Source organism: Sciurus vulgaris (assembly GCF_902686455.1).
Source record: "Sciurus vulgaris genome assembly, chromosome: 3".
Classification (NCBI taxonomy): domain Eukaryota; kingdom Metazoa; phylum Chordata; class Mammalia; order Rodentia; family Sciuridae; genus Sciurus; species Sciurus vulgaris.
In genome coordinates this window covers 34,419,030-34,441,201 of record NC_136463.1, presented here as the reverse complement: position 1 = coordinate 34,441,201, position 22,172 = coordinate 34,419,030, and the positions used below count along the sequence as shown (strand labels likewise).

The window sequence follows — 22,172 nt, the reverse complement described above, 5'->3', positions numbered from 1 at the left end:
AATATTAGATAAGATTTCAGAGCAGCTGTTCCCGCATGGGGCTAGGCACCCAGTGCTCCAGGATGTAAGCATGCGGGGGTGGGGAGTGGAAGTGGGGCCATCTGATCAGTAACTATGCCTTGTTATTAAACCATGACTTTCTGCATTGTATATCCCCAGAGTTGGAAAACTTCCACTGGCAAGAAAGAAAAAGGAGATGGGGGCTGCCTTGTGGTTGCTGAGGGCCATACAGTAAGACACAAAAGCGCCTTCTTAGAGGCCTTCAGCAGAGGCAGCCTGTACAGGCAGGCCTGCTCCTCTCAAAGACTGGGAATCAGATTCTTTCCCCAGGGGGTTTCCAACTAGTTTGCACTTCAGATAAACCTTTTCTTTCTCCTGCTGTTCACGCCCTGCAAAGAATTTTCTTCCAACCAAAGAAATTGTTTTATAATCAAAGATCCTTGTCCTTAGTTGTTGAACATCAAAGAAAGTTTGGAGGAGACTGAGGGATTATGTGAGTGCCTAGAATTTATTTTGAATGCAAACTTGAAACATTAGCAAGTTCCCCAAAGAATATACTCATCTCAGAGCTGGGAGAGAGCCTAATATAACTGTATTCTTCCTTGGTTGGATGAGCTACTGTAAGGTACAAATGTGTTGAGGGCTCTCGCTGGACTTAACCCATGAGTGGTTGGTTCTTGAGGTGCAGATTTACTGAAAAAGATCCCCCTATATTATCCATCCTTCTAAAGCCATATATTTGGAAGCACTGTTGATAAACTTGAAACAACAACACCCTCCCCCCCATTTTCTTTTTTTTTTTTTTTTTCTTTTTTTAACCTTCAGTGCTTCCACTCTTGGGAACTCAGGGTTTCTCCCAGGCAGTTGATGATATCACCAAAGTTAGGAGCAGCATTCCCTGCATTCCCTGCTGTCGCTGAGGTGTTGATGATGTCATTTTCTCCCACAAAGGAAAACCTCAGCACCCTGAGGGCCTGAACTCAGGTCTTGGCAGGTAAATGAAGGAGGAACTTGCTTTTGGATTTAAATTGATTGAGTCAGGCATAAAGAGGTACACCACTTTATGTCCTAGCATCACAGACTCATCTCTGGGCCTGAACAAACTGTTTATCATTTAATAAGAATTAAGACTATAACATTAAGAATTATTCTGGGGTAAGAACAATGTTTCATTTAATATTTTGATTTTTACATTTCAGGCCACTTACAGGGCATTGTTCCCAAAGATTTTGCTCTCTCTGAAATATACTTCTCTGAATTCATGAATTTTCCAAGTTTTTTGGGGAACCCACTTATAGATTATCTAGCTTTCCTTCCTAGAGTGGATTAACAACAACACAAAGAATTAGGAAAAATGAAATGATGGATAGGGTAGATTTAGGCCAAAATATGCTCTGCGTAAAGTACATTCATGTTATTTTCATCTTGGCTCTGTGGTTATAAACTGAAGAGAGTGTTTGCTCCAGAAGACTTCCAATCTCTTCCTATCCCTTCATCACAACCACAGAGCCGTGGTTGGAAATAGAATTCCAGGAACACCAAAAATGCTCAAAATTTCCAATAGCGGCAGATACAGTGCCCCCACAAGGATTCCTTGAGCAGAGTCTTCTTGCGGTGTCCTTGTGGTCATGAGCGCACATCATCAGTCACAAAGGCTTACCCTGAAGATAAACCTGGTAAAAATGTCACTTGTCAGTCTCTGCCACTAGAAATAATCTTTTATATTTTCACTCTGTTCTGAACTAACATGTTACAGGTTTTGTCTTTTTTTTTCTTTGGAATTATCAAAAGTTTTCAATGCACTAGTTTGTCCGAGGAAAGTTAGGCAGAATCTATAAAGTAAGCAAGATTTGCCAAAGATTTTTATTCCACTCAGCAAACAAAACTTGCCTATGTTACTATTGTGAAAGTATTAAATTACAGGCTTTTTTTTTTTCACACTAGGCATATATGAATAAAATTCACTGAAATAAGTGTCTGTTTAGTTTATATAGGGGAGTAGAGAATTGAGTTATTAGGGAAGAAGCCAACCTACAGCTGACATTGCATTTTCATAATCTCATTTCTCCTGAGTTGTGTGCTCAAATAGATTAATGTTACTACACAAGGCTGGTGATGTGGCTCAGCACTAGAACACTTGCCTAGCATGCACAAGGCCCTGGGTTTGATCCCAGTACCACCACCACCAGGAAAAAAAAAAAAAAGTTGTTACATAAAATGCCCTAATTTTTAAAGCAATGTCAATCTTCAGGGTATAGAAGAGAATTTGGCATCTTGTTTCCATTTTTATTGCTTTGTTTTCTAAAGGGAAGTTTGAGTTGGAGACTGCCTGGCAGGATTCCATACTTTCACCATACCACCTGTCCTGGCAGAGACAATGAACTCAAAAGTCAAGTTCTTTATGACTGCACCTGCCTTGTAAATGCTGCCAGAAGATCTGATTTTCTCCTGTAGTTAAACTCTACCCAGAAACTGTAAGACTGAGCACCCAAACAGGTTGTGCATACCTAAAAACTTGGAGTCCCAATTTTGTGAAGACTAGTACAGAGCTGATTCGTCCATTGACTTCTTGGGTAATTTTTGGCATGGCATTCAATGACTTTTTTCATTGTTTATCAAAAGGAGGAGATGTAAACTTTCAGGTTTACCTGGTTTTCAAGACATTTGTGAGGATCTAATGACAATAAATCATTTGGTAATTTAATATTTTAAAATTGTCTTGTGCAATTCTGCACCTAATGAACATGAAATGGAGTATGATCTACCCAAAATACTGATCAGGAACATATTCCAAAAACAGACCATCTTACATAGTTCCCAGGGGTGGGAAACTGCCATTTCTCCCAGCTTCTCTCTTTTCCCAAAAAGGAGGTGATCCTGCTGGCGACCTGTTGAATGCTCTTTGATTAGGCAGTTGTTTTGGAGGCAACAAAACAACTTGATGAGAACTTTTTCCTTTTGAATTATCAGTTTTTCTTGGGTTCCCTCAGGGCAGAATTACTTCATTATCTTCCTACTTTATGTATAACTGTAAATCTGGCCTAAGAACATAATTTCTATCACCAACCAAATAATTGAAGATAATATGCCCCCAAATGGTGCTCTTTGCATAGTATCCACATATAATGATATAATATGATAATAAGGCATAAAGGGTTCTCTAAAATGGTGGCAACATCCTCCTATGAAGAGTTCTCAGTAAACTTCTATTTTAATCTCTGCTCTGATCTGTCTTAGCTTTATTACCTTAAGGAAAATTGCTTTACCTCTTTGAGCCTGTGTCCTCATGAGTAAAGTGGGAATAATCTTAATAAATGTCCTGACTACCCAAAATGAGATAGTGTTTGAGAATTGACTTTGAAAATTGCACATGTCAAGTATTATTACTAATAGTAATTAGACTTGAGCTCTTCCTTATTCACTTAATTACTGTCAGAAAAATCACTACCTATGAGGGTTATTGATTTAGACACAGTAAACTTATTTGGTATTAGCCTAATATAACTAGATTTTTTTGTAGCTAAAAAGATAAAGCTTTAACTTTAGAATTTTGTGGGTCAAAGGACTAATTGTTACCATAATGTAGCCCAGGTAGCCTTAGTGACTTAAGAATAATATTGTAGGAGCTCTTCTCTTTCTGCCTTTGCTGTGGTGAATCACTTGCCTGCCCTGGACCTTTGTACATGTGACCTTTCTACATTGGTAAGCCCATCAGCTTCCTTCCACCATGAGGGAGGTGACTATCAATACAAAGCAGCTGCTTTCTCTTAAGTTCTTACATATTATCTCAGGGATCCAGAGGCACCTCTCCCTTTTCTGAAGTTTTAGAGTATTTCTTTCAATTGCTGCTACTCCAGAGCAACTGCTTATTGTACAGCTTGCAGCCATGTTTCTAAGAAGGCCTAGAAGGAAAGGAGTTTCCAGGACTAATTGACCTAGTTCGTTTTACTGAGCTGGTCCCAACGTGTTCTTTGAAGCTCAGCAGCTTGGAATTGCTCACACAGCCCCTGAGATTCCTGGGTCCCCATCTGAGAAGAATTGGATCAAAATGAGGATAAGTAAAGTTTTAGTCATAGCACCTATCAAATATGTGTGGCCCTGACATCGTTTTCAGGGAAAGATCATCCCTTGAGTCAGCCCAGAGACTAATATTCCACAGTATGAAAAATCTGTATTCAATGTTTTATAACTTTACCAATTTGAAATCTGTTCCCCAAATAGGTAAATAATGGGATAAAGGTAATTATGGTTTTCCTCATCTTTTCTACCTACCTGTTCCCTGTCATGATTAAACACACACAGCTTAGAAGAGTCTTTTAGAAGCAAACTCAATTATCATTATTATCCTTTCAGCACTTGCATGGTATTATAACTCGTTTCAGTCAACAGTACAACACAGTGGGAATTAGGAGACAAGCTGGGGACAGGTACCACTAGAAAGGGGCAAATTTTTTCCTTTTTATCGGTTTTGAGTAGCATACTCTTCTGAAGACACTAGGGGAAATCTGTTTTCTTCCCAACGCCTAATAAAGATTACTGAGAGATGTCTGCAAAGCATTTGGAGCTCTCTGAAATGAAGGCATGAATAAACACTCAATATCACTATTATTATCATTACAAAGGAAAACCTAGCATGTGATGTTTGGGGTCACTTCCAGCGGTCTTGTTTGATGTTCATGGTTCCTTTTTGACCTTTACCTCTTGATATCTTAATACATTTATTGAGGTGTATTGGACAAAGTCTTGAGATCCCAAGCAGTAGGGTATTAAGAATGAATGACTGTTAGCTCCCATTTTTGTGGATGGAATTTCTATAATTTTTTTTTTTTTCCTGTCTTTAGATACCCTGTTGTTCTAGTGAGGCAATCCTGATAGCAAGGTTAATTTCATATGTAGTCACCTGAATTTGTTTCTCATTCTGTTTCTTATCTGAGAACCAGGGTTTTATAGTGAATTTTTCATTCAATACTAAAGTAACTAGAGTTTTGTTTTGTTGGTACTATGCTTATGAACCAGAGATAAAGAAGCATATGTAAAGAACCTAAAACAACAGCAACAACACCAGAACTTATTAGGTACAAGGTCAGCCCCATCTCTTCAGTATGTATATTATTTCATGCTGAAAATGACCATAATGATACTTTATAGTGTTATAAGTTACCAAAAGGAGATTTTATACAATATGATGCGTTTAGGCAAGGAAATGTACCAGTACATTTTAGAAAGGGTTTCAGCAATACAGATTCAATTTAAAAGGACTTGCTGGTTTTTTGGAAGGGTAAGGAGTCACAAACTTTTATTATTCTTTTTTAAGGATCTGTGCTAATCACAATCCTCTGCTCCCTGATTGACAGCTGTATTTGACTTTTGTTTTGTTTTGTTTTGTTTTTGGAGGGCTGGCATCTAACGAAGGGCCTCAGGAATGCTAAGCAGCATTCTGCCACTGAGCTACTCCAGCCGTTTTTCTTTTTGGAGACAGTCTCCATATGTTGCCTAGTCTGTCCTTGAATTCCAGATCCTCCTGCCTCAACCTCCCAAGTGTCTGGGATTACAGGTGTGCCACCTTGCCACTGTTTTAAATTTTAAATGGTTTCCTCACACACACACACACACACACACACACACACACACACACACACACACACACCTTTTCCCTTCAGTTGAGTTAGGTTTTTTGTTTTGTTTGTTTTTTCCAATCCCACTCTATTTTCTATATGCCCCCCTCCCCAGGTTTTGGTTTTGGTTTGAGTTTTTTTGTTGTTGTTGTTATTGTTTTTTTTCTTTATGTTCCACTCATAATTTTAGTTAATTTCAGTTAGCAGAAAACAGTCAAGTCTAACCTCTTCACAAACTGTCTTCTTTCTGTTCAACCTTGTCTCAAATTCAACATGTGGAATCTGTTTCTTCTTTGTCGTATTACATTTTGCTGCTTCTCACTCCTCAGTCATCTGGGCTATCTTGCCCCTTAAGAGTTTCAGCCTACCTGATGGCCCTTCTGTTTCTTGTCTCTCATTTTCATTTTGGGGGCATTTTAAAAAATCATTAAAAAAAAAAAAAAAAAAAAAAACTTGGGCTGGAGAGATAGCTCAGTTGGTAGAGTGCTTGCCTTGGGAGCACAAGGCCCTGGGTTCGATCCCCAGCACCCCAAAAAAAAAAACAACAACAACAACAAAAAAATGCCAGCTAGTGAATCCAATTTTTTTTTCCATTATGAGAACATCATTTTGGTATCTTCCATATTATATTGGTCTTGTTTACACTGGGATTTTTATGACCAGGCCTGTTTCCTTCTGCCCCATATACTGAACCAAGTTCGCTGTCTGAGTTTCAGTAAATGTTATAAAATAACCATCATTTTGTTGGGTAAGTTGGTATATTGTTGCTGCTGTTCACTGGAGACACTTCTCCACAGGTTGCCCTAAGAGGTAACTGAGCTGTGTGCCAGGCCATGTGCTGACAGCTGTGTCTTCCCATTAGAAGAAGATCCTTTTTTTCCTTTCCTATCACAAGAAAGACTAAATTTTCAAGAAATTTACTAAAATACAGAAAATGAAAGAGGAGAACCAAAATCATGGTGTCTGTGGTTTTCTCTGTCCTTAATGGTAAGTCAGCTCTCTAGATGATTTTATTGTAATACGTTGTTGAAATGTTTATAGTCATCCCTTTGCAGTTTGTTTAGAAAGTAGTTCCTGCATCATCTAGAAAACTTTTAGCTAGCAAAGCCTCATTTCTTTTCTTTCTCTCAAGCTGCAGAAGCAGTGTAATCTTCTCTCATCCACTGTAGTTTAACACTTGATCTTCATACTGAGGGAGTAAGTTACGTCATCTTTCTTGCAAAAATATTTCTCAGAATTTTATTGTATAACTTTCTGATTTCATTGTCATTATAGATTTATTTATGTGGGACTGTGACTAGGAGCAATACGAAGAACCATCCTTCTTAAAGAAGGAATAACATCATAGCTATTGCTATGGTAGCAGGTTCAGATACATCTTACCATGGAACTAGATCTCTGATCAGAAATGATTGAGGTGTGTGTATGTTTAGTTAGAAAACGTAATATCGTTGGGCACAGTGGTGCATGCCTGTATTCTCAGCAGTTTGGGAGGCAGGAGGATCATGAGTTCAGAGCCAGCCTCAGCAATTTAGCGAGGGACTAAGCAAGTTAGTGAGAACCTGTCTCAAAATACCATATAAAAAGGGGATGTGGCTCGATGGTTATGTGCCCCTGAGTTCAGTCCCTGGTACAAAAAAAAAAAAAAGAAAACTTAACATCACATTAGATTGCCTCATATTGATAATACTCTTTCCATAATCTTTGGATGGATAAGGGTATGTTATTGCAGACCTGATACTTGTTGTTTGAAAGCCATTGCCTTACTTTTTCCCCCAAAGGAATTTCAGATCCTGTTTAATATTTGCTAGTTTTGCTAGGTACCAAAGGAAGAAAGAGGTTGTGGTGGTAATCTCATAAGGAAGGAAATCAGTGTTTCTTATCTATTTTCCATATGTTGTCAATCTGTCCAAGCGAACCTATTATATGGAAAACTGATAAGGAACTTTGTTTTTCTCTTGATACACTACTGGCCTGCACAGCACCATGCCCCACTTTGAAGAACTCTGTGGCAGAGTTTCAGCTCTCTAGATAAGGTGGAATATCTATAAAATAGCTGAACCATCATGCCTCCATAGATTTTTTCAACAAGACAGTGGGAAGAATAGGAAGATGAAAGGGGGCTATTTTCCCCCTTAAAATTCAAAGACACAGTTGGTGTTTCATTTGTACCAATGCATCTGGAGCAGCCCAGTTACTGAAGAGGTTACAATTACACTATACACTTCCTGTTATTCTCTGAATTATCTGTCTAGGTGGCCCTTGCACCCAAGCACATCACCTGCTTGGGTTGCTTTGAACTTTTACAAAGTAAGGGCTCTAAGCTGTAAATACTCCACAAGCATGCTCTCATCCACCCCATGTGAGGAAGATTGTTGAACTCTTGTTTCTGAATATTTCAAAAACGCAATTAGATCACATTGTGACTCACTTGACTTCTTGTTTCTGATAATAACTTTCTAAATGATATCTCTCCATTTGTACCAAATTCAGTGCATTACTTTTTTTTGTTTTATCTGATATCAAGACATTGATAGACTCCAGACATGTACTGTGCCTTCCTTGAAGCAGTTTTCTACAAGAATCTAAGGTATTTTGTGGAGTTTCTTCTAAAATTCACCATCAACTAGTAGGGTTTCCTTTTGTAGTTTTACCTACCAACTCTTATTCTTTTCACTGTTTCAATGAAAGCATGATTTCCGTTTCCATTCTGAAATCAAACTGAACTCTAGTTTCCAAGAGAGAAGTGTATCCCCAGTAGGGAATGTTGAAAGTGCTTCTCTGAAGCAGCCCAGTAATACCCAATTGTGTTCTACTGAAAGCATCGCTCATGGGTTTTGTTCAGAGTGAATGCATTCTGGAGAGGTGGGGTGTAGCTCAGTGACAGAGCATGTGCTTACATGCATGAGGCCCTGGGTTCAATCCTCAGCAAGAAAAACAAAAGCAGGTAAGTGCACACAGTTTGTGGTGTGTTGTAGAGCATATGAAGCATTACAATGAACATGAAAAATCAGGTCAGGAACCTACACTGTAATCAAAATAGTAATGCGAAGTTCATCTCCTCCTCAAGGTAGATAGCCTGAAGAATAGTCTTTTAACATAAAGGCCTGTCTCCTACTACACAGGGTGGGTACCCCTGCTCCAAAAGCAACATTATCCAGCAATTTAGGACAGGAGAATCAAACAACCATATCCAACTGAAGCTGCAAAGGATGTTCAAGGAAATAATGTGATAATGATGATTATATTCACATATGGATAAAAGAGCATGAATTTCATCCACTGTTACCAAATTCTCCATCCCTCCCTCTCCCTTCTTTCCTTCCTTCCTTCCTCACGTTTTCAGGTATGCTAAGCATGTGGTGTGACACTGAGCTACACCCTAACCCCAAATTTTCTTGTGAGCACATTTTATGATAAGTTGTAGGATGTCTTCAATATGAGGCCTGGTATGGACATTAAGAAACCATATATTCTCTCCTTAGATTTTTGAAGAAGATATTTCCCTTTGAGTTATTGTGGTGATAATTGTTTTGGTATAAGTGTGCAATTGCTTTATATATTGACTTTAGATTTATATGTCTTAGTTGTAGGGGCTGCTCCTTATTCCACATTCAAATGTATTCAGAGGCCAATAGGTACTTAATAAAGAAATCATAAAAACCCCTATCTTCCTTTGGAGTCTATAAGTTAGCATATAATTAAATAACAATTAGACTCAGTGTTCCCTGGGTTAAGTGCTGTGTAATATTTTTGTATCCAGAAAACTTTTCCACCATTATCAGTGATAAGTTTACCTTTCTGTCATAAGCTACCTGGCTTCCCATCATGTCTCATGATTAATACTCAGTATGTATTTGTGTGAAAAACATTTTGATAATTCTCAAACAGATGCCATTCAGTCTCTTGGGATTCACCCCAATAAAGAGATGTTTTCTTAGCTCCCCCATCTTTATTTACTATCATTTTTGAAGTCTCCTATTGTAAACTGGCTTCAGAGTGATATTCTTTTATATTTTTTTTGGTGCATTGCCCTTAGAAAAAAACAATATATTCTCCTCCCTCCTCTGTCCACTGCTCCATAATATTAAGTCCATTGTTCCAGATCTTCTGTCTTGGAGGCTGCTTGCTATATCCTGTAGTGTAGATTTCTGTCTCATCTCAAGGGTCCTCTTTTCCTACCCCCATCATCCTCTAGCTGCCAGCTGCAAAGACTCCTAAACTGCTTAGAAAGGAATCTGATTCAGCTGGCCCCTGGACTGACCTTGACCCTTTCCTCAGTCCTGAGCAGCCCTGGATACTCAACCTCCTCAGCACCTAATTTATGCCTGATATTCTGACTTTCTTGCTCTGGTCTCAGGAGAAAGAGAGTGAGCACATTCTGAACACTCCTCCTTTTGTGTCGGCATCTCTGTGAGGTGCTTTGGAAGGACTCCAGCCAGGCCTGGAAGGGCTCTTTGATAATATCTGACGGGTGGGTAAGAATTTCAGGCACCTGGCCAAGATACACATTGCCTGTAATCGTTAACTCAGTCTGTAAACAGTTCAAACGGCACTGAGAGGCCGTCAGTTATTACATTAGAAGAAGCCTTTCATCTCCTGCTCAGGAGCCAGGCGTCCAGTATTGGCTTCCACTGTGGCTATTGGAGTCACAGTGCTCTGTGTACAGCCACCAAGACCCAAGACATGCTGGGACATACAATGGAACCCGCTCCGAATGACTGACTTTCAAGCTTTAAGCTTTGGAGCAATAACTAAATCATTAATTTCCTTTTGTTTTGTACCTGGCTGATGCTGGAAGGGAAGAAAGGAAAAGGGGTGGGTTGCTGGTCAGCTATAAAATAGTGGGGAAGGAATTAGAAATCTCATTTTTCAGCTCAATTTCCCCACCCGCGTTCATGTCTTTGCCACTCACCCCTCATCCTCCCATTCTGTCCTTTTATTTCACATTGATTCTTTGCAAGTTTGGTCCTCAGGGTTCTACATGTCTCCAATTACTCAGTATTCCTAGGGCCTAGTTCAAGTCACAGTGCTCGGTCCTAAAGAGGGTCCAGAGGAGCAGAAGATGAACACTCCTGTCTGCAAGGTGCTTACTAACTGAGACCTTAAGATAATATTATATATATTAGAGATAACTCCATCAGACAGTTTATAATAAGTGCCAAATAAGGTATCCAATGAGTTTCTGTTCTGCAGGGGTTCACAATACAGAGAGAGAACAGCAACAGTGGACAGGGGAAATGAGAAACTCCTTTCCATTTTGTGCAAAAAAAATTATTTTTCAGTACTTTTTTCATTAGTAACTTTTCTCTCATGTTCCTTATTCTTTTCCTTCTGCCTTTTTGTAATGCATTGCTGAGTACATTTTGAGTGTCCTAGGTACTTAGTAAATGAAATTATTAAACTTGTTTTAGAATTTAGCAGATGAGTTAGAATTTTACAGAGGTAGAGTTAGTGAAACCTGCTCACCAAGTATTCTGGTATCAAAAGATGGTGCAGGAAAATCAAGCATAACTTACTCTGAGCATCTTTAGTGTAGAAGACTCTGATTGTGGTAGGGGAGTACTGGAGATTGAACCCAGGGGTGCTTTGCCACTAAGCTATACCCCCAGCCCTTTTTATTTTTTATTATGAGAAGGTTCCGTATTGCACAAGCTGGCCTCATACTTGGATCCTCCTGCCTCAGCCTTCCAAGTAGCTGGTATTACAGCTGTGGGCTGTGTACCCCAGCTTCTGATTAATATTTTAAAAGATGTTCAGTTTCATTGTTGCAAAAGCAGTTTAGTCCAGAAAGCATAGGAAAATAATTTAGTCCACAGGGTTTAGGTTTTGAACTTTTTTGTTTTCAGTGCTAGCGATTGAACCCACAGCTTCACATGTGCTAGGCAAATACTTTACCACTGAGTTACACAGGTTTTAAATAAAAGTGAAAGAAAATCCTACCTCACCTAGCAGACTAAGTATCTACATTCTGGGTCTGCCTCTTCGACCAAAATTCCAAGTAGATTTTTCCCTCTATGAAATAATATCTTAACTTTACTTCACTTTCTTTGAATGAAGGAAAATGAATGCCCTGAGACATTCTTCCAGGAAAAAGGAATGGACTGCCTTTGATAGCCTCATTGGAGTCCTCAGAACTTCAGCTCTGATCTGAAGCCTTCTTTTTCCTTTATTTTCCCTTTTGCTCAGTTTTCTGGGTCACCTTTTCATTCCCTCTACCTGTTTTGGACTTGAAGTTTGTCTCTTTCCCACTATTCAGGTTTTCTTTGTTGATTGCAAATGTAGCTTTGGAAGAACACAGATTCAACAAATGAGAAGGCAGTCCATATGTGCTCTGCTTCCACTTTACCAGCTTGCTGAGGATGAACAGAGTGTCCTTTCTTTCTTCTAAGACGACCAATACTTTCCTCTTCTTCATGGAAAAAGTGCTAGCTCAGTCTTGAAAAGAAGTTAGTACCAAGGATATGTATAGCTCAGTGGTAAAGCCTGGCATGCATGAGGCCCTGGGTTTGATCCCCAGAACATCCCCCAACACATGCATGTGTTACATCATAGTTATATAGTAAAATTGTGGAAATACAGCATTTATAAGGTACTCAGACAGGGAAGCATTGAGGTGTGCTCTCTGATCCACTCATTTCAATGCCCTGCTTAATTTCAAGTTCTTGTACAGGTTTAATATGATGGGGAGATAATGGAGGAAAACCTTCCTCTTCTACCTGAATGTAGAGACTGTTTTTTTGTGAAGTGATCAGCTTGAATTTTGGCTTCCCATCCTGGTTGCTTTCCTTCTCTATGCAGTAGAGAAAGTGCCTAGAATTGTTTTGGTCCCTCTAGATCACTGTTTCAAAAGTTTCATGTGTATCACAACCAGTTTTAAAAGGTTTGCTAAATTACAGGTTACTGGACCCCACCACCAGAGATTCTGATTCAGTAAGTCTGATGTGGGACCTGAAAATCTCTGTATATATCTAAAAAGTTAGAGTATTCAATCTGAGTTGGAGTGTGACTTCCCCCCCCTCCCCCCGCGGGAGGATTGGGGTACCAGAAATTGAACCCAGGGGCACTCAACCACTGAGCCGCATCCCCAGCCATGTTTTCATATATTTCATTTAGAGATAGGGTCTCACTGAGTTGCTTAGGGCCTCAATCAATTGCTGAGGCTGGCTTTGAACTCAATCCTCCTGCCTCAGCCTTCCAAACTGCTGGGATTACAGGTGTGTGTCACCGTGCCTGGCTAGATTGTGGCTTTAATGTCTATGAGTGAACATTTGGTTATGAGAGATTTTGTCCTGTTTGCAGAGACTAAGTGCAGCCTGAAGGTCAGGAGCCTGTAGCTAGTGGCCTGAGGCTAGACCATTTACCTACAGTCTATAGACCTAATAATGACATAGGGAGAATAAAACCAATGCTCTTGATCAGTTTCAAAGCCATCTTCAAAGAGAAGATTTCTAGTTTGACTCAGGCACAGTGGCACACACCTGTAATCGCAGTGACTCAGGAAACAGAGGCAGGATTGCAAGTTCAAAGCCAGCCTCAGCAACTTAGTAAGGCTGTAAGCAACTCAGTGAGACCCTGTCTCTAAATAAAATATAAAAAGGACTGAGGATGTGGCTCAGCAGTTAAGCACCCCTGGGTTCAATCTTCAGTACCAAAAAAATAAAAAATAAAATAAAGTTTTCCAGTTTGCCTTACCTTCAGGAATTTCTATTTTTCTTCTTTTCATTCCCTGAGCTACTACTTATCCTCTTAGGTTGTACATTAGATTATGTTAGAAGCCAAGTGGTTTGAGTTTCCTTTTGTCATAGCAGGCTACACAGCATCATCCCTTCTGAATTTATTGTGGTGGGACCAGCTCAAATGAACCAAGAGCCACAAACTCCACTTGCAATAGGTTTCATTTATTCAGTCATTTTAACTTTTTCTAAGCATTGTCATGTATTAAACCTAACATTTAGAATGCTACATCAATAGTACTGTATCTGAAGATATATGCACTGTATGACAAATTTGTATCTCTAGCTCTGTCTTTTCATTCAAACTCCAATTCTTATTTCATGCTGCCTATCAGACTTAAATTTCACCTCTTATTCAGTATTCCCAAGACTGACTTAAATCCCCCCTGCTAAAATCTAATTTCATTTTCTAGTCTCTCACTTTTGTTAATGCAACATCTTCTTTTCCCCACTTCCCCAAGGCTAGAACTTTTAACTCCTCCCTTTCCTTCATCCCTGTAGTCCACTTTGTCAGCAAGTACTCTCAACGCTTCCTCCATAATTTCTGTAACTCATCCTTTCTCCCTTTAACTGGTACTACCAGAGTTCAGGTCCTCTAGATTCCTGGCAGAGCTTTCTCCTACTACCAGTTTTTTCTTCATTCTCCTGTGGTTTTATTCTATAGTATAAAATTAAAATTGTTTTGCTTCAAATGCAGTTTTGATTATGAGCTCCCTTTTCTCAGGAACTTAGGGGGAGTCTTTTTTCAGATATGAAAGCAAGCTTTAACTCTTGCTTTAGCATACAGTAGCCTTCCTAATGTGACCCTACCTTGACTCTCCAGACCATCTTTGCAGATCTGTTTTTGGTCACATGCGTCTTCCTGTACCTGAAAGATGAGAGAAACTGGTCAAAACCCCTACCTTCCCCTCACTTGGTCCCTTGTTTCTTCTCAAGGTTAGAGCTAAAAGGTTCCAAAAATTCGTTTGACAGATGCCAGTGGACCAGATGCTGCTTATTTTACATGACTATTTTTCTTCTACCTGAATCCTGCCCTCTTTAAAGGATAGCTTAAGATCCATCCCTCTACCACCACCATACATCCCACAGAAACTATTGGCTGAAAAAATCCAATGTGACACTATCAAGTGCCATTTTGTATCAGCATTTAATTTGTGTATATTGTTTGTGTTATCTCCTCAATAAGACTTAACTCCTGGGTGGGACCTAACACAATTTTAGGAAGAAAGCATATGCTCATCAAATATTTGCCAGCTAAGAGGCCATTTTTCAAGTCCATTCTGATATACCCATGGGGAAAGTCTCTATGTATGCCTGCCTATCATCTTGCTCAGTGGTAATGTCAAGTGAATTCCCATATCTTGATGAGGAACACTTGGGAACCATTAATCTCTGTTACAAAGAGTTTGGAGGAAACTGTAGAATCTGTTATTTTAAGGAGAAAAATGGCTCCAGAAACAGGTCTGATGATGTCCAGGCTAAGAATCAACTTAGTGACTAGACAGTAGTTAGGTATTTGGCTAGGAAGGGGGTTCAGCCTTTGATGTATTTCAGGTAGGTGTTGGCTTAGCAATCAGATATGCTGCTACCTTCGGAGGTTAGCCTTCCCAAAGACAAAAGCATAGTCTGATGACTGGGTGTTACTCCTGTGCCTTAAGAACTCATTTATAGGCATCTGCACAGAAGTACCCACCCGAACAAACACTAAGAAGAAGCAAAGGAAAGTGCCCTAAGCATAGTCACTGTGTCAACAGAAATATCAGATAAGGTTTTTATGAAGGGGGGTGTGGTGGGGGGAAGAGTCGATGCACCTGTGGTTGGTGATTCAGAAACCTGGTGCCACATTATATGGCACCATGAGGCCACCTTATGTTCCAGCCACCCTATAGTGGCTGATGTCATTTAATTACCCATTTGCTAACTGGGCCAAGAGGAAATGTGTTGGATGAAAGCCAGAGTAAGGTATACTTAAATCTTAGCCAGCCGCCTTCAGAACTTATGGAATCAAATGACTCTCTGGATCTCTTTTCTATACTAGTGAAGGCAATTGTCATTGTTAGCCTCACAGAGATTGATTTCTATAGGTAACATGCAATTCGTCTTGCTGGCTCCTAAGATGAGGAAGTTCTCATTTAAATGTATTAAAATGGGTTTCTATGGCTCGCACAAATTGCCAACTTATGATATCTCAAGTAGGAACAGGGTCTAGACAATTCCTGTTGGTGAAATAGTACTGAATTTAACCCTACACCAACTTAGCCTCTTTGTGAGTAGTTTGAAACTTTGATCTCCCTCTAGAGATTATTTCTAAAGCATGCTCAGTGTGAAATATGATGAATCAAGCAAATGGACTCTTGGGAGACCAAAAGCTCAAGTTTTTTATATTAACTCAGCACACATTTATTGATTGTTATGTTAGTTCACTGGGCTATGTGAGATATAAAGTCACCAAGAAAGTGAAAAGTGCTATGCTATAGAAGGATCCAAGCAAGAAGATGTTTGGGGAATTTCAAATGAAGAAGAGATTGTTCATGAAAGAGGTAGCAGCATATAAGCTTGTCTTTGAAAGCCAAGTAAGATCTTATAAGTCATAGAATAGGAGGAATAGGTACTCCAAGAGAAGGTGAGAGAATAGTGAATTTGGTGTGAACAAGCAGCATAGTACATTTAGGAGGGAATTGGGGATAGAGCTGCAGAGACAGAGGGGAGGAGAAGGAATTAATACTTTATGAGTTCCTATTATATGCAAGAATTGCTGATACTTTATGTTATTTAATTTCATCTGCACCCTGATCTTCTTGGGTCGGTAGTTGTAGCCCTATTTTTAATTAAGACTTAGCTAGCTTAGGTCACACACAGCTTTGGAAGTGACAGTTGAAGTGTGAAACCAAGTTTACTGATTGCAAAGTCAGTGCAGAGCACTGAAGCCTTGATCTGATAGGTTAAAGAGTTTGAATTTAATTCAGAAAATAGTTGCTATTTGAACAGGACAATGTGATAAGTGCTCTTTGTTTAGGAAGGGTGTTCTTGCAGTGATATATACAGAGCTTTACTAGAGACTAGTTAGAAGTCCCTTGTAGTGGTTCAGATTCAAGACACAGCAAAGGTAGGCTTTGAAAGATAGTGATTAGATACAAGGAGGAGGAATCATAATGACTGAGGTGCTCAGCCTGAGTCTCTAGAAAAATGGTGGACCCAAAATAGGTAAGTCAAGAAGTGCCATTGGTTTAGGATGGCAAGCAGGAGAAAGTGATATTTAGGTTGGGTATATTAGAGTTTGGGATACCCATGAAACAACAGAAATAATGTCTAATGGGCTTGTCAGTATAAGAGAATTTGACTTTAGAAACCAATTTGGGAATCATCATTGAAGGTATTATCTCTCTACCCAGAAGAGAGGTAATAGAGATAGTTAGGAAGCACATATATATTTAAATGAAAGGGAGAGGAAGAGAAGAAAGAAGAGGCAACAAATGAAGACCAGTCAGAGAAGTGAAAGAACTAGTATAGCATTATGTCACCAATGGTAATTGATGAGAAGCAAGAAAGAGATAAATTATGGGTCAAAGTAATTTAGGGATATTTGTCTTGCTTCAGTGTCAATCCCTTTCTTAGGAAACAACTGACAATATTAAGTTCAGACACATTCTTTTTTCTCTGTTTCAACCCTGTTTATAGAGGAAATTAGACATTCAAGTTAAGTTTTCCTATTAAAAATGTGTTTGGCGGTCACATTTCTAATTTAAGCTAGTGAGAGTTCTCAATTTTATTGCCAGCAAATGAAGTAAAATTTTGCAGTCTTTTATTAAAGCTCTTATAATTTTGGTTCTTCTGTTCTTTTACTCTGGGTGTCCTCCTGTGATCTCTCAAGTCTCCATTCATTAGGCTTTGTACATAAAATCCATGCCTAGAATTCAGGTCACAAGCCCAGCATGCATTGTGTTGTCTGGTCAAGCCTCAATTGCCTAATTTGTGAAATGGGTGGTACTAATAAAGGGAGAATAAAATAGCTAATGAAGGATTATAAAGCACTTTGCTAATATAAAATGCAACATCAAAGCTGAATAATAATCTTAATTTAGGGCAAAGGGTTCCATTAGCAGAGTAAAAATAAAAAGGACAAAGGGTAGTGTTGCTCTGTACCTTGATAACAGTGAACAAATCAAAAGTGCTACTATTGATCCTCACTGCCCTGTGAACTCTCAACCCAGGAATTTGGCTCCCCTCCCTAACTCTGAGTACTTCCCTTTCCCACTGAGCCTGGTGATGGCACCTCCTTGAATCTCCTAACAGATGCAAAGAGGAACTTCTGTTCAGCAGAGCCAGCTTGATAGCTGAAGATTCCGCTATCATTTATCAGCACTTTGATTATCTTTTGTATCTCTTACTCTGGGCACTTAGCAAGAAAAATAAAGAGGTTTGAGCAATTAGGAAATAACAAAGAGCTCATAGTCCACAAAGTGCAAGTCAAGGGATGCTTGGAATATTTAAATATCTACCTGCCTTTGGCGCGAGGCAGTATGCACAGTAGGCTGGGTAGGCTGGAGAGCGGGTGGAGCTTTGGGGAACTGAATGGAAGAAGGGTGATGGAGCACTGGGGCCTCAGACACTTCAACTCTTCAGGGTATAATGGATGGAGAAAAGAAATCTAATTCATCTCTCATTCCACCAAAGGTAAGAAAAAAGGCTCACTCAGAAAAAAATATGGAATACTATTAGAAGTGTATTGACTCTGAGTGTTCCCAGAACTTTTCCATGCAGATAACTGGGCCAAGTCCTCATAAAATCTTGGTAGGGATTGAAGTTCACTCTGAGACACTCAGCCAGCACTATGGCCTAAAGCCAGTGGGGAGCAAGAATTTCTTTTAGTCAATACTAGAGGAAAAAATTTTTAATTGGTTTGAATAGTCTCTGAATGGCTTCTCCCAATAAAGAGCTTCCCAACAAATCTGGGAGCTATGCAGTAGGGCCCAATATGTCCAATGAGAACTTCCAAAGCACTATAGCAAGAGCAAGTCAGTCTACCCATTCATTCCACAGTCCTCTGGACTGTCTCCAACTCTGACAAAATCTGCTCTGTGAATTTGCATGCTTATATGTTGTTTAACAAGAGGCCTGAAGACCCTTGTGCATGTGCGTGTGTACACACAGCTACAGGTTTCCATTCTGATTCTAGTCTCCTGAGAGCAGGAACCATCCCTCTCTTGGTGGTGGTGGCAGGGGTGGGGGGCTATTGCTTTCTGCCCCCTTCAGGATTATGCTTGACTCAGTGCATTGATACTGAGGGAGGACAACAGAAGTGTAACTGGGCCTGTATTGAGCAGGAAGGTTTTCCTGAAAGAAGTGAGCTTTGTTCAGAGCGACAGAGGAGATTTGTGCATGATGGTGAAAAGGAAGATAACTCTCCCTTAGGATGAGGTCAAAATTCCATCAAACTGACTTTAAATGTGAAGCTTACAAGGCGTCTGCTGAAGGTTTCAGAAGAGAAAGCAGGCATGTGGAAATAAATAATCCTATCCTGGTCAAATGACAAGGCAACCACCAAATTTACCTTCTCTCACCTTTCTTGTTAAAAACATATAATTCAACATGAATTTTTATTAACATTTACTGTGTGCCTGGCATTATTCAAGTGATGATTAAGACTTAGTCCCCAACTTTAAGGATCTACTAAGCAAGAAGGGGGAAAGGACTAATGTTTTATTAAACAACTACTAAAAACCAGGCATCCTGCTAAGGAAATGGATGGAAGGGTGGCTCACAGTAGAACACTTATTAACAGTAAAGTGTCATTCAAGAATTTGGGATAGATGGCTTTGGGGACTATATGGGAGAAAGGGTTTAATTATGGGAACTGAGGGCAGGTCAGAGGATTAGAGAAGGACCCTGATTGGGGAACTGAGGCCAAAAAGAGATGGAGAGCTACAGGATTGAAGATTTTAGAGTCTTTGGCTCTCAGGGAATAAGAGAGGTACCTTTTCTTCTTCTTTGTAGATACAGAGTCAGGGAAATAGGCAAAGGTCCTTGGAAAGACAAAGAAAAGGGAACTGAGCACAGAACAAAACTAGTTTCCTACCTTACATTTTCTCTTAAGAACTAAGACAGTGTTTTTCTGGTTTCATAGTCTTTCATGCCTAGAATCCTACTACAAAGGACTACTTTTTAGTTCCTAGGAGCTCCAGAGATGCTGCTAGTAGGAATTGCTAAAATATTCAAAGGATGGAAATACCAACTGGCACCAATGCCAAGAAATCCAGGCACCATCCACAGAGACCCAGTGAAAAGCGGAGCCCCAAATGGCCACCCCTCCCAGGCTTTCCAATGCCATCTCTTACTTTTTCTTTTATCCCCTGCCTGGAAGGCTACTCTGTGGGTGGGAATAAATCTCTACTCTCCTGTTGCATCCAGGCAGCTGCCAGCAGTCTGTTTGCCTTGTTCTTTGCTGGCAAATCATTAAACAGTCCCCCCAAAGCAGGCCTCTTCCCCAGGGCCACCCCATGGACAAGGATTCAGAGTTGTGGTCAAAGGACTGTCAGCAGTCATGCTGGAGCCCTTGGGCTGTCTCCAACACAAGCCTTCCTGGCTGTTGCCTCTTCTCAACAGAAGCCTTTTTGGCCTGATGTCAACCCCCCAATGGCTTCTGAGGGGAGACTCTGGGCATCTGAGTTGGCTGGTGGCTTGAATAATTTTGTCCATTTCCTCCTGATGTAATTTCTAAGTGCTACACCCTTGTCCCCTGTTGTTTCTTTGTTGAGGCCTAGGACCATCCTCCACGTTTTTTCCACTTCGCAGTGTAAATGCAATATAGTGTATTACTGTCCAGGAGTCGGGGGCGGGGACCAGCCGAGTAAACTCCATAGCTCACCCCATCCCCACTCATAATGTGCCCATTAAAACCTGCACGTTGAAAATTTAATTGAGCTGGCCCATTTGGATACAATATCTGCCCTCAAAGGGCTTATAAGCACCAGGGCAAGCCAGTTGTGCAAGACAGCAGTATGGGACAGAGTTTGCAGGACAACTTGAAATTCCCTAATGTCTGAGCAAGAGACTAAGCTGAAAGACATGGAATGTGTGTGAAGTAACTGGATTAATTAAGCCTTTTCACACTCTTGCATTGAAATCACCAAACTTAGCAATGGAGTTATGTTAGCTATGTAGCTACACTGGTAGTCCAAATGGGTCTCTTGCATACTTAAATAAATATCCTGATTTCCTCAAATTCCATTTCTTTGGTGTTTTTCATAAGGGCTATATGGTTTTAGTTTGGGGACTTTGAAGCATCAAAATCTTAGCCTAAACAATTACTTAAAAACACATGCTACCTACTTCCAGCAGGTTTCCAAATTCCTGTCAACTCCGGCATGAGTCTGCCTGGAACTAGAACAGCAAAAGTATAAGGCAGACTGTATCTAGGCTGTTTGCAAATAGTACATTGGGTTAAGAGTGAGAGTCAGCAGACTGCCTCATTGTGGTAACAGTTAAGGCTGTGCCTCAGAAGGGCCTTAGCCAAAGCATGCTTAAAGCCTTCTCCTGGAAATGTAGGGATTAGGTGTCACCCCTAGCAATAACCATCTTGGCCTTTCTGTGGAGGACTCTGGATAACAGCTAGCCTTGGTGCTGCATCCTACAGATGGAGGTCTTCCCTGAGCCAGTGATCAGACTCAAGTGACCTTTCAGGACCTCTGAGTAGGATTCTTGGGTGGTTGAGCCCAGAGTTCCTCACCTGGGAGAGAAGGGGTCCAAACCACACAACTAGTGCCTCTCCTAAGGTCTTAACCTTTGTGGCCATCAGAACTTCAGTATACTAATAGCTTTACTTTGAAAGATCCCTGATATAACTAATGATATCTTTGCTCATAACTTCAGGGGTAGCTTCTTGGTGCACCTATAGGTAGAGGTCATTCTGGATCAAGTCAGACAAAACCTGACAATGGGGATGCATTCTGGGAAATGTCCCCTTAGGCAATTTTGTCATGTGAATATCACAGCCCAGTTACACCAACCTACATGGTATAGGTCAATCTGATGCCATCAAGAGACACAGAAAACAAGATAATCTGAAGCTGCTGTCTGATTACACTATGTCGTGTTTTATAGGAAATTTAAAAAATATAAGTAGAGGGCATTAAAATAATTATAAAAAATACAGCATAGCAAATACATAAGCCAGTAACACAGCTATTGGTCATCATTACCAAGTACCATGTCCTACACGTAGGTGTATGTGCCACACTTTGATGTGACTGGCAGCATGGTGTGTTTGTTTACACCAGCATCACCCCAGACATGAGGTGATGAGCACTGCTCTGTCATGACATCATGGCATCGTGATGTCACTAGGTGATGGGAATTTTTCAGCGTCAGTATGAGCTTATGGGACCACTGTCACACAGCAGTCCATTATGGAGCACAACTGTGGAATGATAAAAAAGATCCAGCTCTTGGGTGGAGGCTGAGATTTTCCTCCTCTCTGTCTGGTTACTGCCAAACCTTCTTCTCTGATACCAGTTTATTTCTAAAACAACTTAGGGGCTGAGGATATGGCTCAGTAATAGAATGCTTGCCTGGAATGTGTTGAGCCCTGGGTTCAATTCCCAATACTGGGGTGGGGGGGGAGTTAACTCTTTCTTTAGCCCAGTGTGGTGGCGTACCCCTGTAATCCCAGCAATTCAGGAGGCTGAGGCAGGAGGATCCCAAGTTCAAGGCCAGCCTCAGAAACTTAGCAAGACTCTGTCTCAGATGAAAAATAAAAAGGGCTATGGATGTAGCTCGGTGGTAAAGCACCTCTGGGTTTGATCCTTTGTACCAAAAATAAATA

At 40.2% G+C, this 22,172-nt stretch overlaps 1 protein-coding gene across 2 annotated transcripts in view; it reads left to right on the top strand.

Moving 5' to 3' along the window:
* RNF43 (ring finger protein 43) overlaps nt 1-22,172 on the top strand; it is a 60,410-nt gene that overhangs the window by 13,341 nt on the left and 24,897 nt on the right. Inside the window, exon 1 of one of the 2 annotated variants that reach the window (XM_079131376.1) lies at nt 13,532-18,025. The exons of the other annotated variant lie outside the window; for it this stretch is intronic. Coding sequence (XP_078987502.1) covers nt 17,981-18,025 — 45 coding nt within the window. The 5' untranslated portion in view covers nt 13,532-17,980. Of the gene's footprint in view, nt 1-13,531; nt 18,026-22,172 lie in introns of those variants that run through there. 2 annotated transcript variants of the gene reach the window in all.